Here is a 14237-nt window from a genome sequence, read left to right as displayed (position 1 = left end):
TGTGGTCTCGATTGGTTTAGCCGTTTTTCATCTTTATTAGATAGAAACAAACACCAAGACAATCACACCAAGACAGTCAAGTGCGAACTTATAAATAGCTAAAATGTTTGGGTATTAATTACCTGGCCTAGGTCTTTATTTTCTGATCTATCAATTGCTGTGGATTCAAGAAAGCTATCAACTAAAAAAAATGTATCTTTTACACTATTTCTTAATTTGATCTAAGAATTTGTCTTGCCTAAAACAATTGATTAACAAACCAGCGTTTTAAATCTAAAATCTTGATTAATTCTTAAGTTTTTGTTTAATTTACCTAAATCTGGAATAATCTTGTTCCAAACTGCCATTTTCTGAGGTTTGTAGTGGGAAGAAATCTTAAAATAAAGAAATTACAACAAAAATTAAAGTTTGATGTTAACGTCTTTCTTCTTTTCAGAAACAACTTAAAATTGTCGATTTTAAACATTAATTAAAAATGTTATAAAATACTTTAATAATAATAATTTTTTTAAAAGTTTTTTATTTTATATTTCTTTTTATGAACTCCCATCCCATGGCCGGCTATAACACACAGAATTAATTTGTTCAAGGAAATAATTTATTGACAATTTAACGAATAAAATAAAACGTTCTGAAAGGGACTGTAAGCGTAATTTTAAGTGACCCTTTAAGCAAAGATGACGATGCCCGATTTCCATCAATAACCCTAATTTTAAAAGCTTTGTCTGAATTAGGAATTATATCAATGTGTTTGTTTCTTTAAGCGGTTTATTTTAAATTTCGTTTTCTCTGCAAAAGTGACTTGTCCATTTCTTGCTAAGAAGCAAAGGAGAAATTCACAGAAATAAAAACTTTTCGAGTCCAGAAAACGACAATATCTTCCACATTTTTCATCAGATTAAGGTTGAAATTCCGCTTGCAGTCCTTTAAAGATTAAACGGTTTGAGAAAATAAAAGTTAAAATGCAGCTGGTTGGAGCCATTTTTTGCGTTTTCTTAAATGCACCGTAATCTTGCAAGGCTTCATTTGTTGCATATATCCGTCCTGGGTCAACTGTACACTAGATAGTCCGACTGGACAGTACAGTACAACTGAATGCATAGTACATGTTTATTGGCTCGGTTCATGCAACTTTTAGAGTGGGGTAAATGACTCAAAGAACTGTAGTAGTACCTGTGAGTTTGTTCCAAGCACAATATACTTCTTCTGGGTTGGATCAAAAGGTGGCCAGTACAGTACTCGAGAATCAGTGCTACCACGGTAGGATGATCTAAACAGTACAGTACTAGAGAATCAGTGCTACCAATTTACAGCACTCGAGGATCAGTGCTACCAGGGTACAGTACTCGAGAATCAGTGCTACCACGAAACAGTACTCGAGAATCAGTGCTACCACGAAACAGTATTCGAAAATCAGTGCTACCAGGGTACAGTTCTCGAGAATCAGTACTACCATGGTACAGTACTAGAGAAGCAGTGCTACCACGGTGCAGCACTAGAGAATCAGTGCTACCACGGTACAGTACTAGAGAATCAGTGCTACCAGGTTAGGATGATCTAAAAATTGTGACATTTCGCCTAGTACTTGTTCGCGTAGCAAGGAACTTTTTGTCTAGATAACACTTGTTGTTTATCTAAGTTATCAAAAAAAATTACAAGGATTACACTTTGGAACGTCTATAGATAAAAAATGTAAAAAAAGATTGAAATTATGATTACTATTTCAATGATTTTTTTCGTAACACTATCTGGCCGGGGGGGGGGGGTCAATTTGAGCCAGAATTTGATCCAGGAAGCTCAAATTTTCTTGCTTTTCTAACTGACACATGCCTATCACTTAAGGCTAAGAGCTGGGCTTTTATACCTACTACCTGAGTCCTCAGGTATACTTCTTATATGACTTATTTTACCTAAACCAGACTAAATCTATATTTAGACCTATGTCCAGTCATTGGATTTTAAGATTTTATACCTTTTTGGAAAGCCTAGGTTAAAAAGATTTAGGGATAATAAATTTTACTTTGTGGTAAAGACTCAATTGTTTTCTTGTCGGTTTACTACCTGGATCCAGGATTTCCTGTTTTGGCAAAGTTGACCCAAAAGCTCATTACATGCTGGGATAAATTCTTCTCCTCATCAGAATAGTTATGGACAAAATGGTAGGTACCGCCAACTATTCATAATTCATAATTAATATTAATATTGTGTTAGTATAGTTATGGACAAAATGGAAGCTGCCACCAACTAATCATATCTCAATTCATAATTAATATCACTATGGTTATGGAGAAAATGGTAGGTACCGCCAAATATTTATAATTCATAATTAATATCAATATCAGTATGGTTATGGACAAAATAGTAGGTACCTCCAAGTAATCATATCATTTCAAAATTCATATTAATATTGTATTATAGTGTTGTTGACACAAATAAAAGAACAACAGGGATATTCGGTAACTTTATTGAATAATAGCATGAAATGAAATAAAAGCAAAGTTTAAAAATATTGGCCCTTAATTGGGAGTATCTAAACGGTTGAAAATGAAATAACATTGATTAATAGTGTTGAAAGGAAAGGAACAGTTGGAGCTTCATGATGGTCAGCTCACAGGTGTCAGCATCTTGGCAGCAAAGGGTTCACATCTAGGCGACGGTGCTGGAGGGTTTGCAGTCTGTAACATGTGTAGGGAGGAACTTGAATTTCCTCTCAACCCCGGGACATGCGACTGCTTTGTGGATTTGGACATGATGGAGGCTTAGACATTAGCAGCATTTGTTGCTAGAGTAGACATCGGCGGCAGTATGAAGGAGTTAGCAGTTCCAGATCAGAGGTGTTCACATCTCGACATTCTAAAGCTAACTGACGCTGTTCCCCACAAGTAGAGGCGGTAAGGGGGGGGGGAACATGTGGAGACACATTTGGAGCGGATATAGTATTATAGTATTGTGAATCTTCCGCGGTCAACTTCGCTACACAGTAGTAATCGTCTTCGTGTTTTCTTGAATTTGTTAACAAGTGTGGTTATGGACAAAAAGGTAGGTACCCCCAACTAGTCATATCCATAGATAAAGATAGATTGCGCATAAGACGACATTTTTCATCATGAAAGATATAAATGTACAGAGATGTTTTAAAAATATTCTTATTATACAGATTAACTAGGTCGGTTGTGAACATTGGCTGTTCTTATGTCATTGAGTACTTGTGGTGTACATGAGCTCTGAAGAGAGAAATTTAAGTTAGTCTAGTTCTTCTCATGTCCTTCTTCAGTTCTCGTCAATATGATATATTGCTCAGTGAAATATTGTTGTTCAAATAGTTCCATTCCCGGAGTTATTTTACACTCTATTCTATGAAATCCATTAAAACACCAACCCACCCCGCTTATCATTGAAGTACACTTTGACCCCTAAAAGTATGAGTTCGCAGACTGTACAACTGATTTTGTGTACATAAGCTATCTATGTTTATTTATTTATCTATGGTCATATCAAATTTCATAATCAAAATTAGTATTCTGTTTCTATCAGTTTTGGAAAATATACTATTGAAATAGTATAAAAAAGGCTTCAGAATGAAAAATGATTGCTAATGATGAAAAAAGGGCAAAAAACTTATTTTAGAAAAAAAATATTTTGCTAGAAACTCTAATTTATCTATATATCTTTGCAACCTTTGGCATTTTAGCTTAGATTATTTTATCTAACAGAATTTAAAGCTTGCAAAATACTACATTGAATTTCAAAGATCTAGGGATTAGAAAATCAGAGTTTATGACAATAACCCATTTCGATAAGCTTTCTGAAGCAAATGCATCTTTTGAATTCTGCTTTTAGAAAATTGAATTTGTTAAACGGTTTGTAAAAGCAAAGTTTTATAAGAAACAAATCATTTTAGAACAATATGACGTATTTGTATGACCAGAAACTCTCAGAGGTAGGTGATTATATCAATAGAATGAAGACGACTTTTTAATTAAGTTTTAATTGTTAAAAAGCTTTTTTCTTATTACAAGTTTACAAGTAACAAAGAGAAGCTTTTTTAATCGACAGCTTCTCTTTGTTTCCTTGATTATGTGTATCCATGCTGTTTAAAAGCTTAATGGAAGTCAAAATTGAAATCGAAAGTCGTCTTCATTGTATTGATATATGCAATGTCGACTTTATTTTACATTAACAACGTCTTACCTAGCGGCATACCAAGAACGTATGCAAGTTCTTCTCCATGAGTTGACCCAAACTCTCTGGGATAATAACCCTGCTCTGTTGTATGATTAAACAGGTAGAGGTAAGATCCCTGTCAAAATGTACAGTATTACAGTAGAATTTGTTGTAAGGATCTATATATAAAGATATGAACATCTCATAAAGCATTAAACATTGTGTTTATAAATAAAATGTTATAAGAGGATTGATGCGCGTTTTACTAAATATATATAAGTGTTTTAAGGAAGAAATCTCTTAAATTTAAGCTATTTCTTAGCTAAGGTCGGAATTGTGCCAAAGACCGTCAACTTAGTTTTAGGTGTGTACTTCAGTGATTTGAAATTGCAGTACACTGATCGAAGAAATGGCGGGTTTTAGTGGAGAGTGAAGAGTTAGTTAGGAATGTTGGAATGTACTTTTCTACGAAACAACCAACCATTTTAAGTTACTTTGTAATTCAATTTATGTATGTCAAAGATATCCGCACTCTGACGCTTGTTAAAGTGTAAATTCTAATGATGTCTTCAGATTCCAATTAAAAAAAAACCGGCATAGTTTATGTCAACAATTCAAAAAATGAATCATAAATCACGTTTGTATTGTTATTTGTTGCTTGCATGGTTGTGGCAAAACCGATTATTGTATAAAAAAATTTACCCATAAATTTCTAACTATGTTTTTTCATGGCAAACAAATTCATTATATCAAAGTTTTGAATAATCCCTACGGAAATCAAATAAAATATTTTCTTTGTTAAAGTGGGTTGAATATTATTGTGATTTGAAAAATCATTTATCTAAACTAACAACAAAGGAATTGAGCCTATGTCACACACTCAGATTTTCGTATGTCCACATCTTTGCAGGCTGATGGTGTAAACCTTTGATATCTCAAAATTGGATTATTAAATCCAACAAAATTCATAGTTTGAAATACCTAAGGGCTATGACATTGGGTTGCAAAGATATGGGGATTAGAAAATTTAAGCTCAATTCCTTTAACTTCGTATCCTGTTTTTTTGTCTACTGTTTCCTTTTCGTTGTTTGAATGCAATTCTGCAGTTTTCATCAGCGGTGCAACAACCCTGGAAAATAATTATTTTTATCAATTCAAAAATTTTATACATATTTTCTTCTACAAACAACAGTCATTTTGGCAGGTAATCAATTAAATTTATTTCAAGATCTATATTTTAGCGGGGATTTCTAGCTAATGAATACTTACTCGAAAAAATGCAAAATTTCGCGAAAACTTTCTTTCGTATTGTGATTTCTGGAGATAAACAAAAACAAAAAAATTCGACAATTTTTTTTTTATCCTACAAAAGGAATGCAATGAATGAGTGTGTTTTGTACGAAAAAAAGTAAATTTTTTTATTTTTATTTTTGATGAATGATAAATTTTTTAATTTCGGAAACCTATTTCCTGTAGGGATGGCTATCGTACAGTTACCAAAGGCAAAGTGTTAAAATTAGTTTATTTAAAATTCGTTAACGAACAAAAATAAACGTTGAGAATAGATAACGGAAAATAAGAAAACGAACTGAAAAATCAGATTGAAGCTTATTAAATACCCTTTTTGACTTAATGCAGTGGTAGGTGATTATATCAATATAATTAAGACGACTTTCTGGTTAAGTTTTTTTTTCTTAAGCCGTTTTCGAATTACAAGTTTATAAGTCATCAAAGAGGAGCTTTTTCAATTGATACCTTCCCTTGGCTTCTATAGTTAATGTGTATCCATGATGTTTAACATCTTGATTGAAATCAAAATTGAAAGTCGTCTTTATTTTATTGAAATAATCGCCTACCACTGTATATGCCTTTTATAGTATATAAACTCAAGAAATCGGTACTTTAGAAGATGAATATATATATTTTGACGTGGCTTGGTTAAGAAAGTAATGCAAATGTGACTTAAAGGCAGTATACCCTAGTTCAACTTTTTTTTTCAACGGTTTCTAAATATAAATACTTACAAAACAATAAAATCTGTTGATTAAACTTCTTAATCATCAAAGTTTAATATAATTGGTTTGATTAATTATATTTGAATTATAATGTTTCCAGAATTTAATCTCTAATTGTCGCAATTATTGTGATATAAAAGTTCAAATACATTTCAAAGATTGATATTATTAATCCCTTCAGGTTCCTAAAGATTGATATTATTAATCCGAAGTATTAATTCAAAATTATTTCAATATATTTTCTTAATGTGACACTTCCATTTAACATCTAATATATTTCGGGAAAGCCTACATTTCTGGCATCTACAAAAGAAATAGCAAATTTTACAAATCCAAAATTTTAAACTTTTGAACGAAAAATAGAAAAATTCTGCATAACATTTTTAAAAATCATTTTCGAGCATGCCACAAATATAACTGCAAAAAATTCCAAGATTTTTTAGTATGATAAAAACTGAATACTTTAAAATATGCAAAACACCTCCTCCCTCCCCCCACTTAATACTTTTAGGCAGCTGGAGTATCTTGTGTACACAATACATACATTAGACTACAGAGCCGGAAAGTTTAAAGATTTTTAAAAAGATTTTCGGGGTCTTTATGTTTGCGTAGATTTAAATTTAAGAAATCAGAAACAAAAAGAGAATGTTAAGAAACAACATTAAATATTATTTCTGAACAAAGATATTTGTATCTACAAAACTGCCTGATACTATTCATAAAACCGGGTTCACACTTGTATGCCTATTCCACTAGCGCCTGATCCAATCGGTGTTCAGTCATGTGTTTGGTGACTATTCTGAACCAATAGAAATTGCATGGCGGTAACATCTATCTTTTTATTTATCTCATTATCCAATTAGAGATAAATCCTTATATCGGTGCTACACGGTAAATGGAAATATTTACTTCTACTGAAACTATAGTTGGTTTCCAAAACAGAGTTTCATAACAATCCCCTGTTTGTCTCAGATGACAAAACCGGAATGAATTATCCCCTTCTACGAACCTTGCTTAATCACTATAGTTTCAGTAGAAGTAAATATTTCCATTTACTCGCCGATTAAAGGATTCGATAACTCTGATTGGATAATGAGATAGTTAGAAAGATAGATGTTACCGCCACAATATTTCTATTGGTTCAGAATAGACAAAAAACACATGACTGAACCCTGATTGGATCAGGTGCTAATGGACTTGGCATACAGGAGTGATGTTCTTCAGGACCAGGGTTAAATCAGCATTGCTGACTATTCTTTACAAAATACCTATTTATAACACTGTTATGTTGGTTCGCAGTGTTTGGACAGAAATTTTCTCTTAATCGAGAAGGTTCAAGCCTTTTTAGATTTAATTTTTTCCCGAGCTTTAGCTAAGAACAAATATAATTTAAAAAGGCGAGAACCTTCGAGATATAGAGAAATTTTAAGTCCAAAAACTTTATAGCACGTCGTGCAAAATAATACTGTCATATGTAATTTTCTGAAACGTGAAAGGGTGTGTGTACTTGTCTTATTTCAATAGTTGTTTTTAGTTCAAATAAGCTCTTTGAAACAAAGCAAAAGCCAAAATATAAAGTTGATTTTAATTTTATTTCCATTTCAACTGAAAAAAAATGTTGGAAATATCCCAATTTTTTTGGAGAAAATCCGGGAACCAATAAAAAACTTTAAAGCACACGAGCTATAATGTACAGATAATTTAACTGTTTGGCACAATAATTACTTTATAGCACGTTCATTATGAAATTCACGATGAATCGTTTCATAAAATAATCATTTTCTTTATTATGTTTGTCCTTTTTTTCTAAAAACACTAGAACACTTAAATTAGATGAATTTAAGTAATTCAGGCTTTAATAAGGTAATATAAAACTAATCAATTGAATATATATATTATAGGAAAATAAATGAATATAATATAATACCATGTAATCACTATAATAAAGCTTTTCACTCATAAATATACATTTATTTGTTAGCTTTAGCTAGCCAAACGGCTGGCTAGATTGTCAGACATTTTTGAGAAAACCCATGGGTAACCTGGGGGTAACATATGGCTACAAAAATTGATTTTTTTAATTCTACAGGCAACGCCAGGCATTTATTATGATATTACCTTGCATCGCTAAATATTTCAAGAAGCACTCTCAAGTTTACCAGTTTATCCTCTCTAAAACAACAAAAATGTAGATAGATAATAAATAATATTTTAAAAGTATTTTTTATTTTTACCTTGTTTGGTAGATGTCTCTGTATTCGTTTTCCACCGTCTGAAAGAAAAAAAATGGCATTAGTTTTTCATATTATATTTTTAGATACATGTAATATTTTAATTTTCTAGGAAATTTTTTTTATATCAATATTCAAAAAACTCTTTTTTAGCCTATGTTAGTCCATGGGTTCCCTGAAAAAAATCAGCCAAATTCAGTCGTGTGGCCAGCTATAACTAACAAACAGATATGATATATTTATATATATGTATATATATGTAGGCTTTAAAATCTACTGAGGATTGCCACAAGGCATGAAACATCATGTATATTCTAAAATATATTAAATATATTAAATATATTAATTTGAAGCTGACTCTTTAAATATATATAAATATATATATTAGCGAAAACCTTTATTATAATTTATTTCTCCCCTTTCCTTTAGACTCACCTGGACTATTTGTTCCAGATTTTGTCCAAAAGTATCAAATTCTGTTCTTAACATTGTTCTATACCCAACACAATATTGTTTATCAAGTACTCTCAGACTGCAGAAAGTAAAAATCTACTTTAATAATAAATTGTAAAGGAGAGGAATTGGGTCTTTGCGACAAACTCCGATTTTATCCACGGGCAGCCGTAGTTCATTAAAATTTCCGAGCCGGGTCAACCTTTCCGGTCCCAGTTTGTACTGTACCTAGCTCTATGGACAGGACTAGCCGGTGCAACAAGGTTGACGCGGTCAGACTTTATGCTTCATATAGGTTGAATTTACTTTTACTAAAGGGCAGAGGTGCGTGTCTTATTTCTATCTCTTTACGACCCAAAGTCGTAGACCTTATAGATATTTCAAACTAACAGTACTGTTAAGTCAACTAAGTTAAGTTAGAAAGAAAGCAAAGACAGAAATAGAATTTGTGGCAAAACTCAATTCCTATACGACTTTTTCAAAAAAAAAAATACAATAATTCATTTTTGGTTTAAGAAATACCAAAAACGTTTTCATATTTTTGAATATTATGGGTTCCTCAATATTTCGGCTTTCTCGGATTCTGAAACTCCATAACTGAATACAAAAAAATATAAATATTAATTCTATTAGTAGACATTAATATACAATTTCGAGTATTAAATTGATGTGATGTGATTGATTGATTGATTGATTGATTGATTACCTGACAGTATAAGCAGGGAAGAGGTGAAAAGACTCGGACTCAGTCATTCCAAACATCAGATCAAATTTAGGTACGTAATCATGGATGAGCTGAGAAGGAAGTTTTGGAATGATAAACCCATCCACATAAGGACCTACAGGGGTGCTGTAAGCCGGGGTTTTTATCTAACAAATCATAAAATATTATTTATTTTACCAAAAAAGTGTTTGTATAAAGATTTGCTGAAGTTTTATTAAAACTAAATTTCCTTGGCGTTCTTTCAATGCCCAACCCAAATCTTTGTTCTTGATCCACTTCCGAATTTTTGAATTTAAATGTATGTAGCTTTCAGTAAAACAAAACTGAGCTGAGCTGTAAACTTTAGAATGGTTGATATCGAGATCAATGCTTTTTCATATTTTTATTCAACTACAAAGCACGAGATAACTTGATCCTCTCTTTTTGCAAATCTCCAGACTAATTTAGTATTTAGATTAATTTCTGGAGATTGGAGATGCCCTCTTTGACTTTTGAAAAACCGGTTTTTATTTTTGCCGCATTTTTGGTGTCATATCAATTTGACTAATGATTGAACGAATGTAAGTTTTAGATTATTGTGTATACAATTCAACCAATCAGAGTCGCGTATCGGAAGCAGGGAAATTTCTAATTTTGCGCGCCATTTGAGATTAATATTCAGAAATGAAAGGAAGTCTCTAATTTTGAAAAAATTAGGTTTTTGATTTTTCTGTACTATGATCCAAAAAAAGAGTGGATAAAGCAAGATATTAAAAGTTTCCACATTGGATATTCGGATTAAGCAGTCGGGATGAAAGGTATCCCATTCTAAAGTTCCTGCAGCTCTGATTAAACATTTAATTTCTTTACTTTCTAAATTTGCATCTGCGCAATGTTCAGTTAAAAAAGTGTTTTAAAAGAATGAATATTTCAAGAAAATAAATATTTTTTTACCAATACTTCTAGTCAGAGCTTTCCAAAAATTTACCAATTTTCATAAATGGACATCATAGGACAGACTAAAATATTCATTTTTTAATGAATTGTTCGATTATTGAATTGTTCCTGGAGGTTTAATATAGTTCTCACATCCTTCTCCCTCAAACATTCAGCTAGAAGACCAGACTGGATTGGACAGTTCGTCTCATCGGCTACCTACAGTCGTCGTCGTTTATATCAATACAATCAAGACAGCTTTCGATTTCAATTTTGTTTTCTACCAAGCTTTCAAATATCATGGATACACATAAACATGGAAGCATAGAGAAGATGTAAAAATTAACAGCTTCCCTTTATTTGATTGTAAACTTGTAATTTGAAAAAGCATATTTAAAATCAAAACGTAAGGAGAATAATCGCCTTCATTGTATTGACATAAACTCGACCTATGCATAAAAATATAAAAGGCGTTTATTTTACGCTGAAATACTGGTACGGTTTTGCAACCTTGTAACTCTTTTAGTTTTCCTTTTATACCTCAGAGCATGATGCATAGCTAGATGTTGTAATTGAAAAATACTGGAAAAGTAAGTTAAAATATGAATGTGAAAATTGTGGTGCGTGTGAACTGTGCTGTGGGTTGTGACATGAAATGAGGGAAAGATCATCGAATCATGAAATTCCTTAAGTACAATGGAAATCTTACATCAAGTATCACCACTGAGCCCAAAACTTAAGACTGAGTATTCGTGATGAAACCCAGTGTCGGAAACCCGGTTTCATGAATGGGGTCATGAAGTTGTAGATACCAATATTTTTGTTCAGACATCTTATTTCTGTGGGTTCTCTTTTTGCTTTCTGACTTAATAAATTAAATCTACGCAAATGTATAGACCCCAAAAAAGGAAACCGAGTAGTTTCGTTTAACAACACTGTCTAAAATTTCCGGCTCGTAATAGGTATGCATGACAATATATCCCCCACCACAATTTACTTCTTACTCCTTTCTTCACAATACAAATCATAGTTCTCCTTTTATTTAAACTTAATTTACTAACAAAATCTAGAAAAATTAAAATACCAAATCATAGGTATCAGGCCAAGCTAGATTTTTCATTTTAACAAATCGAGTTGTCCTGACTTTGACTGATTATTTACTATTTAACATTCTTTGCTCAAGACATTTACATAGAAATTACAGAGATAAAGGACAAGAATCATACAGATAGATTGATAGATATTCTCTTTTTTATATTTCTCAACTTTAACAAGAAAAGTTTGTATACGCTAGCACTCTCATTTTTGACACTATTACCGTAAAATTTTGTGACTTTTAATTAATAGAAATTTGTTTGGATAAGTTTGTTTAACCCTATCCTGATTATGCTATTTTTGTCTAATATAGAGGGGGGGGATTCCCCCCACACTTTCCCATATATTGTTTTGATCTTAGAATTGAGATAGGGATGTACTTTTCTCTAGTCCAAAATGAAAAGTTCAATAAAATATCTACGTATCGACAAATAAAGAAATTACATCAAAAACTTTGTTCGAAAATCAACATAAATGATTAACAGTTAAAATTCCTTAATTTTGACAACTCTAGAGAATAATGTTCTAAGGGCGGGAGGGGGATTTTTTGCAGGACTTGTTGTAAAAACTTCTCTAATAACTTAAAAATATTTTAAGTTGGAACTCTGCCAAAGTAAAACTACACCCTCCTCCCCCTGACCCCCTCCTTCCGTATTTCATGACGGTAACACTAAAATATATCCATGTTGATGATGTAACAAGTTCTTTTTGTAAACAATTTTGAACGAATTTTATCTTTAAATTACACATGCAGAATGAAACAAGTTTCCTGAATTCCTATTTGATAAAATTGTACCTGTCTTGTTATATCTCTTGGATCTCTTACTATTGCAGATTTTGCCAAACTCGAACCTAAACAAGATAATAAACTCGAGTCTAAACAAGATAATAAACTCGAGCCTAAACAAGATTATAAACTCGAGCCTAAACAAGATAATAAACTCAAGTCTAAAAAAGAAAATAAACTCAAAAACACTNATAAACTCGAGCCTAAACAAGATAATAAACTCGAGCCTAAACAAGATAATAAACTCGAGCCTAAACAAGATTATAAACTCGAGCCTAAACAAGATAATAAACTCAAGTCTAAACAAGAAAATAAACTCAAGTCTAAACAAGATAATAAACTCAAGTCTGTTATATCTCTTGGATCTCTTACTATTTCAGATTTTGCCAAACTCGAGCCTAAACCAGAAAATAAACTCGAGCCTAAACAAGATAATAAATTCGAGTCTAAACAAGATAATAAACTCAAGTCTAAACAAGATAATAAACTCGAGCCTAAACAAGATAATAAACTCAAGTCTAAACAAAATAATAAACTCCAGTCTAAACAAGATTATAAACTTAAACCTAAAGAAGATAATAAACTCAAGTCTAAACAAGATTATAAACTCGAGCCTATACAAAGCCTTGATAGGTATATATACCACCCAATTTGTAATTCAAATACTCAATCGAATTAAATTTAAAGTTACAAAGCGTCCCCAACACCTGAAATAATACTCCACACTGAATTCTTAATCAGTTGAACACATTTTTGAACAATTAATAATTAGTTGAACACATTTTTGAAAATTAGTTGAACACATTTTTGAACATGTAATAATTAGTTGAACACATTTTGAACATTTAATACTTAGTTGAACACATTTTTGAACATAAAATACCTGACATCAGGATTGCTCGCTTAAACAGAGGGCTCCTCTAAACATATAAATATCAAATCAATAAATAATCACTATAATAACAAGTATGCAATCATGACAAGTATAATTGCTGAAAATATTCATTATAAATGTTATTTAATTAATTGCTGATTGTTATTCGACTGATAAAAAAATATCAACAAACATTATATATAAACAAAAGTGATGCGAATAAATGTAATTAGACTAATTTTTATTAATTGGAAAAATAAAACTGTGACCATGAATTGTGAATGATTAAATATATAAAGATGAAGATGTAAAGTCCTAAACGTAACAAGATTCTGTTTTTTTTTTAAGTTTTCTGGAGAATTTTTGCTGTCTTGTAAGTTGTATTCTTGTTTACCTGAGATACTGGTGAAAGTAGTGATGTCAAAGCTGCTCCTTTACCTTGTTCTTGTTTACCTGAGATACTGGTGAGAGTAGTGATGTCAAAGCTGCTCCTTTACCTTGTTCTTGTTTATCTGAGATACTGGTGAGAGTAGTGATGTTAAAGCTGCTCCTTTACCTTGCTCTTGTTTACCTGAGATACTGGTGAGATTACAGGAGAAGTGATGTTAAAGCTGCTCCTTTACCTTGTTCTTGTTTACCTGAGATACTGGTGAGAGTAGTAATGTTAAAGCTGCTCCTTTACCTTGTTCTTGTTTATGTGAGATACTGGTGAGAGTAGTGATGTTAAAGCTGCTCCTTTACCTTGTTCTTGTTTACCTGAGATACTGGTGAGATTACAGGAGAAGTGATGTTAAAGCTGCTCCTGTACCTTGTTCTTGTTTACCTGTGACACTGGTGAGAGTAGTGATGTTAAAGCTGCTCCTGTACCTTGTTCTTGTTTGCCTGAGATACTGGTGAGATTACAGGAGAAGTGATGTTAAAGCTGCTCCTGTACCTTGTTTACCTGAGATACTGGTGAGAGTAGGAGAAGTGAAGCTAA

The 14237-nt window shown here is 31.9% G+C and overlaps 1 protein-coding gene across 1 annotated transcript in view; it reads right to left on the bottom strand.

The window, feature by feature from the left end:
• LOC111700674 (neuroligin-2) overlaps window positions 1–14237 on the bottom strand; it is a 36297-nt gene that overhangs the window by 14623 nt on the left and 7437 nt on the right. The window contains exons 9-22 of the mRNA XM_023471669.1: window positions 13268–13304; window positions 12394–12449; window positions 10632–10721; window positions 9570–9733; window positions 9422–9460; window positions 8846–8903; window positions 8414–8451; window positions 8298–8351; window positions 5242–5293; window positions 4192–4300; window positions 2062–2173; window positions 1174–1270; window positions 314–374; window positions 123–181 (exon numbers count right to left, since the gene is read on the bottom strand). Of these exons, the coding sequence (XP_023327437.1) occupies window positions 123–181; window positions 314–374; window positions 1174–1270; window positions 2062–2173; window positions 4192–4300; window positions 5242–5293; window positions 8298–8351; window positions 8414–8451; window positions 8846–8903; window positions 9422–9460; window positions 9570–9733; window positions 10632–10721; window positions 12394–12449; window positions 13268–13304 (1026 nt within the window). The remainder of the gene's footprint in view (window positions 1–122; window positions 182–313; window positions 375–1173; window positions 1271–2061; window positions 2174–4191; window positions 4301–5241; window positions 5294–8297; window positions 8352–8413; window positions 8452–8845; window positions 8904–9421; window positions 9461–9569; window positions 9734–10631; window positions 10722–12393; window positions 12450–13267; window positions 13305–14237) is intronic.

Source organism: Eurytemora carolleeae, unplaced genomic scaffold (genome assembly GCF_000591075.1).
Source record: "Eurytemora carolleeae unplaced genomic scaffold, Eaff_2.0 scaffold333, whole genome shotgun sequence".
Lineage (NCBI taxonomy): Eukaryota > Metazoa > Arthropoda > Copepoda > Calanoida > Temoridae > Eurytemora > Eurytemora carolleeae.
Note: the sequence above shows the minus strand (reverse complement) of the source record. Positions and strands in the feature narration are given on the sequence as shown.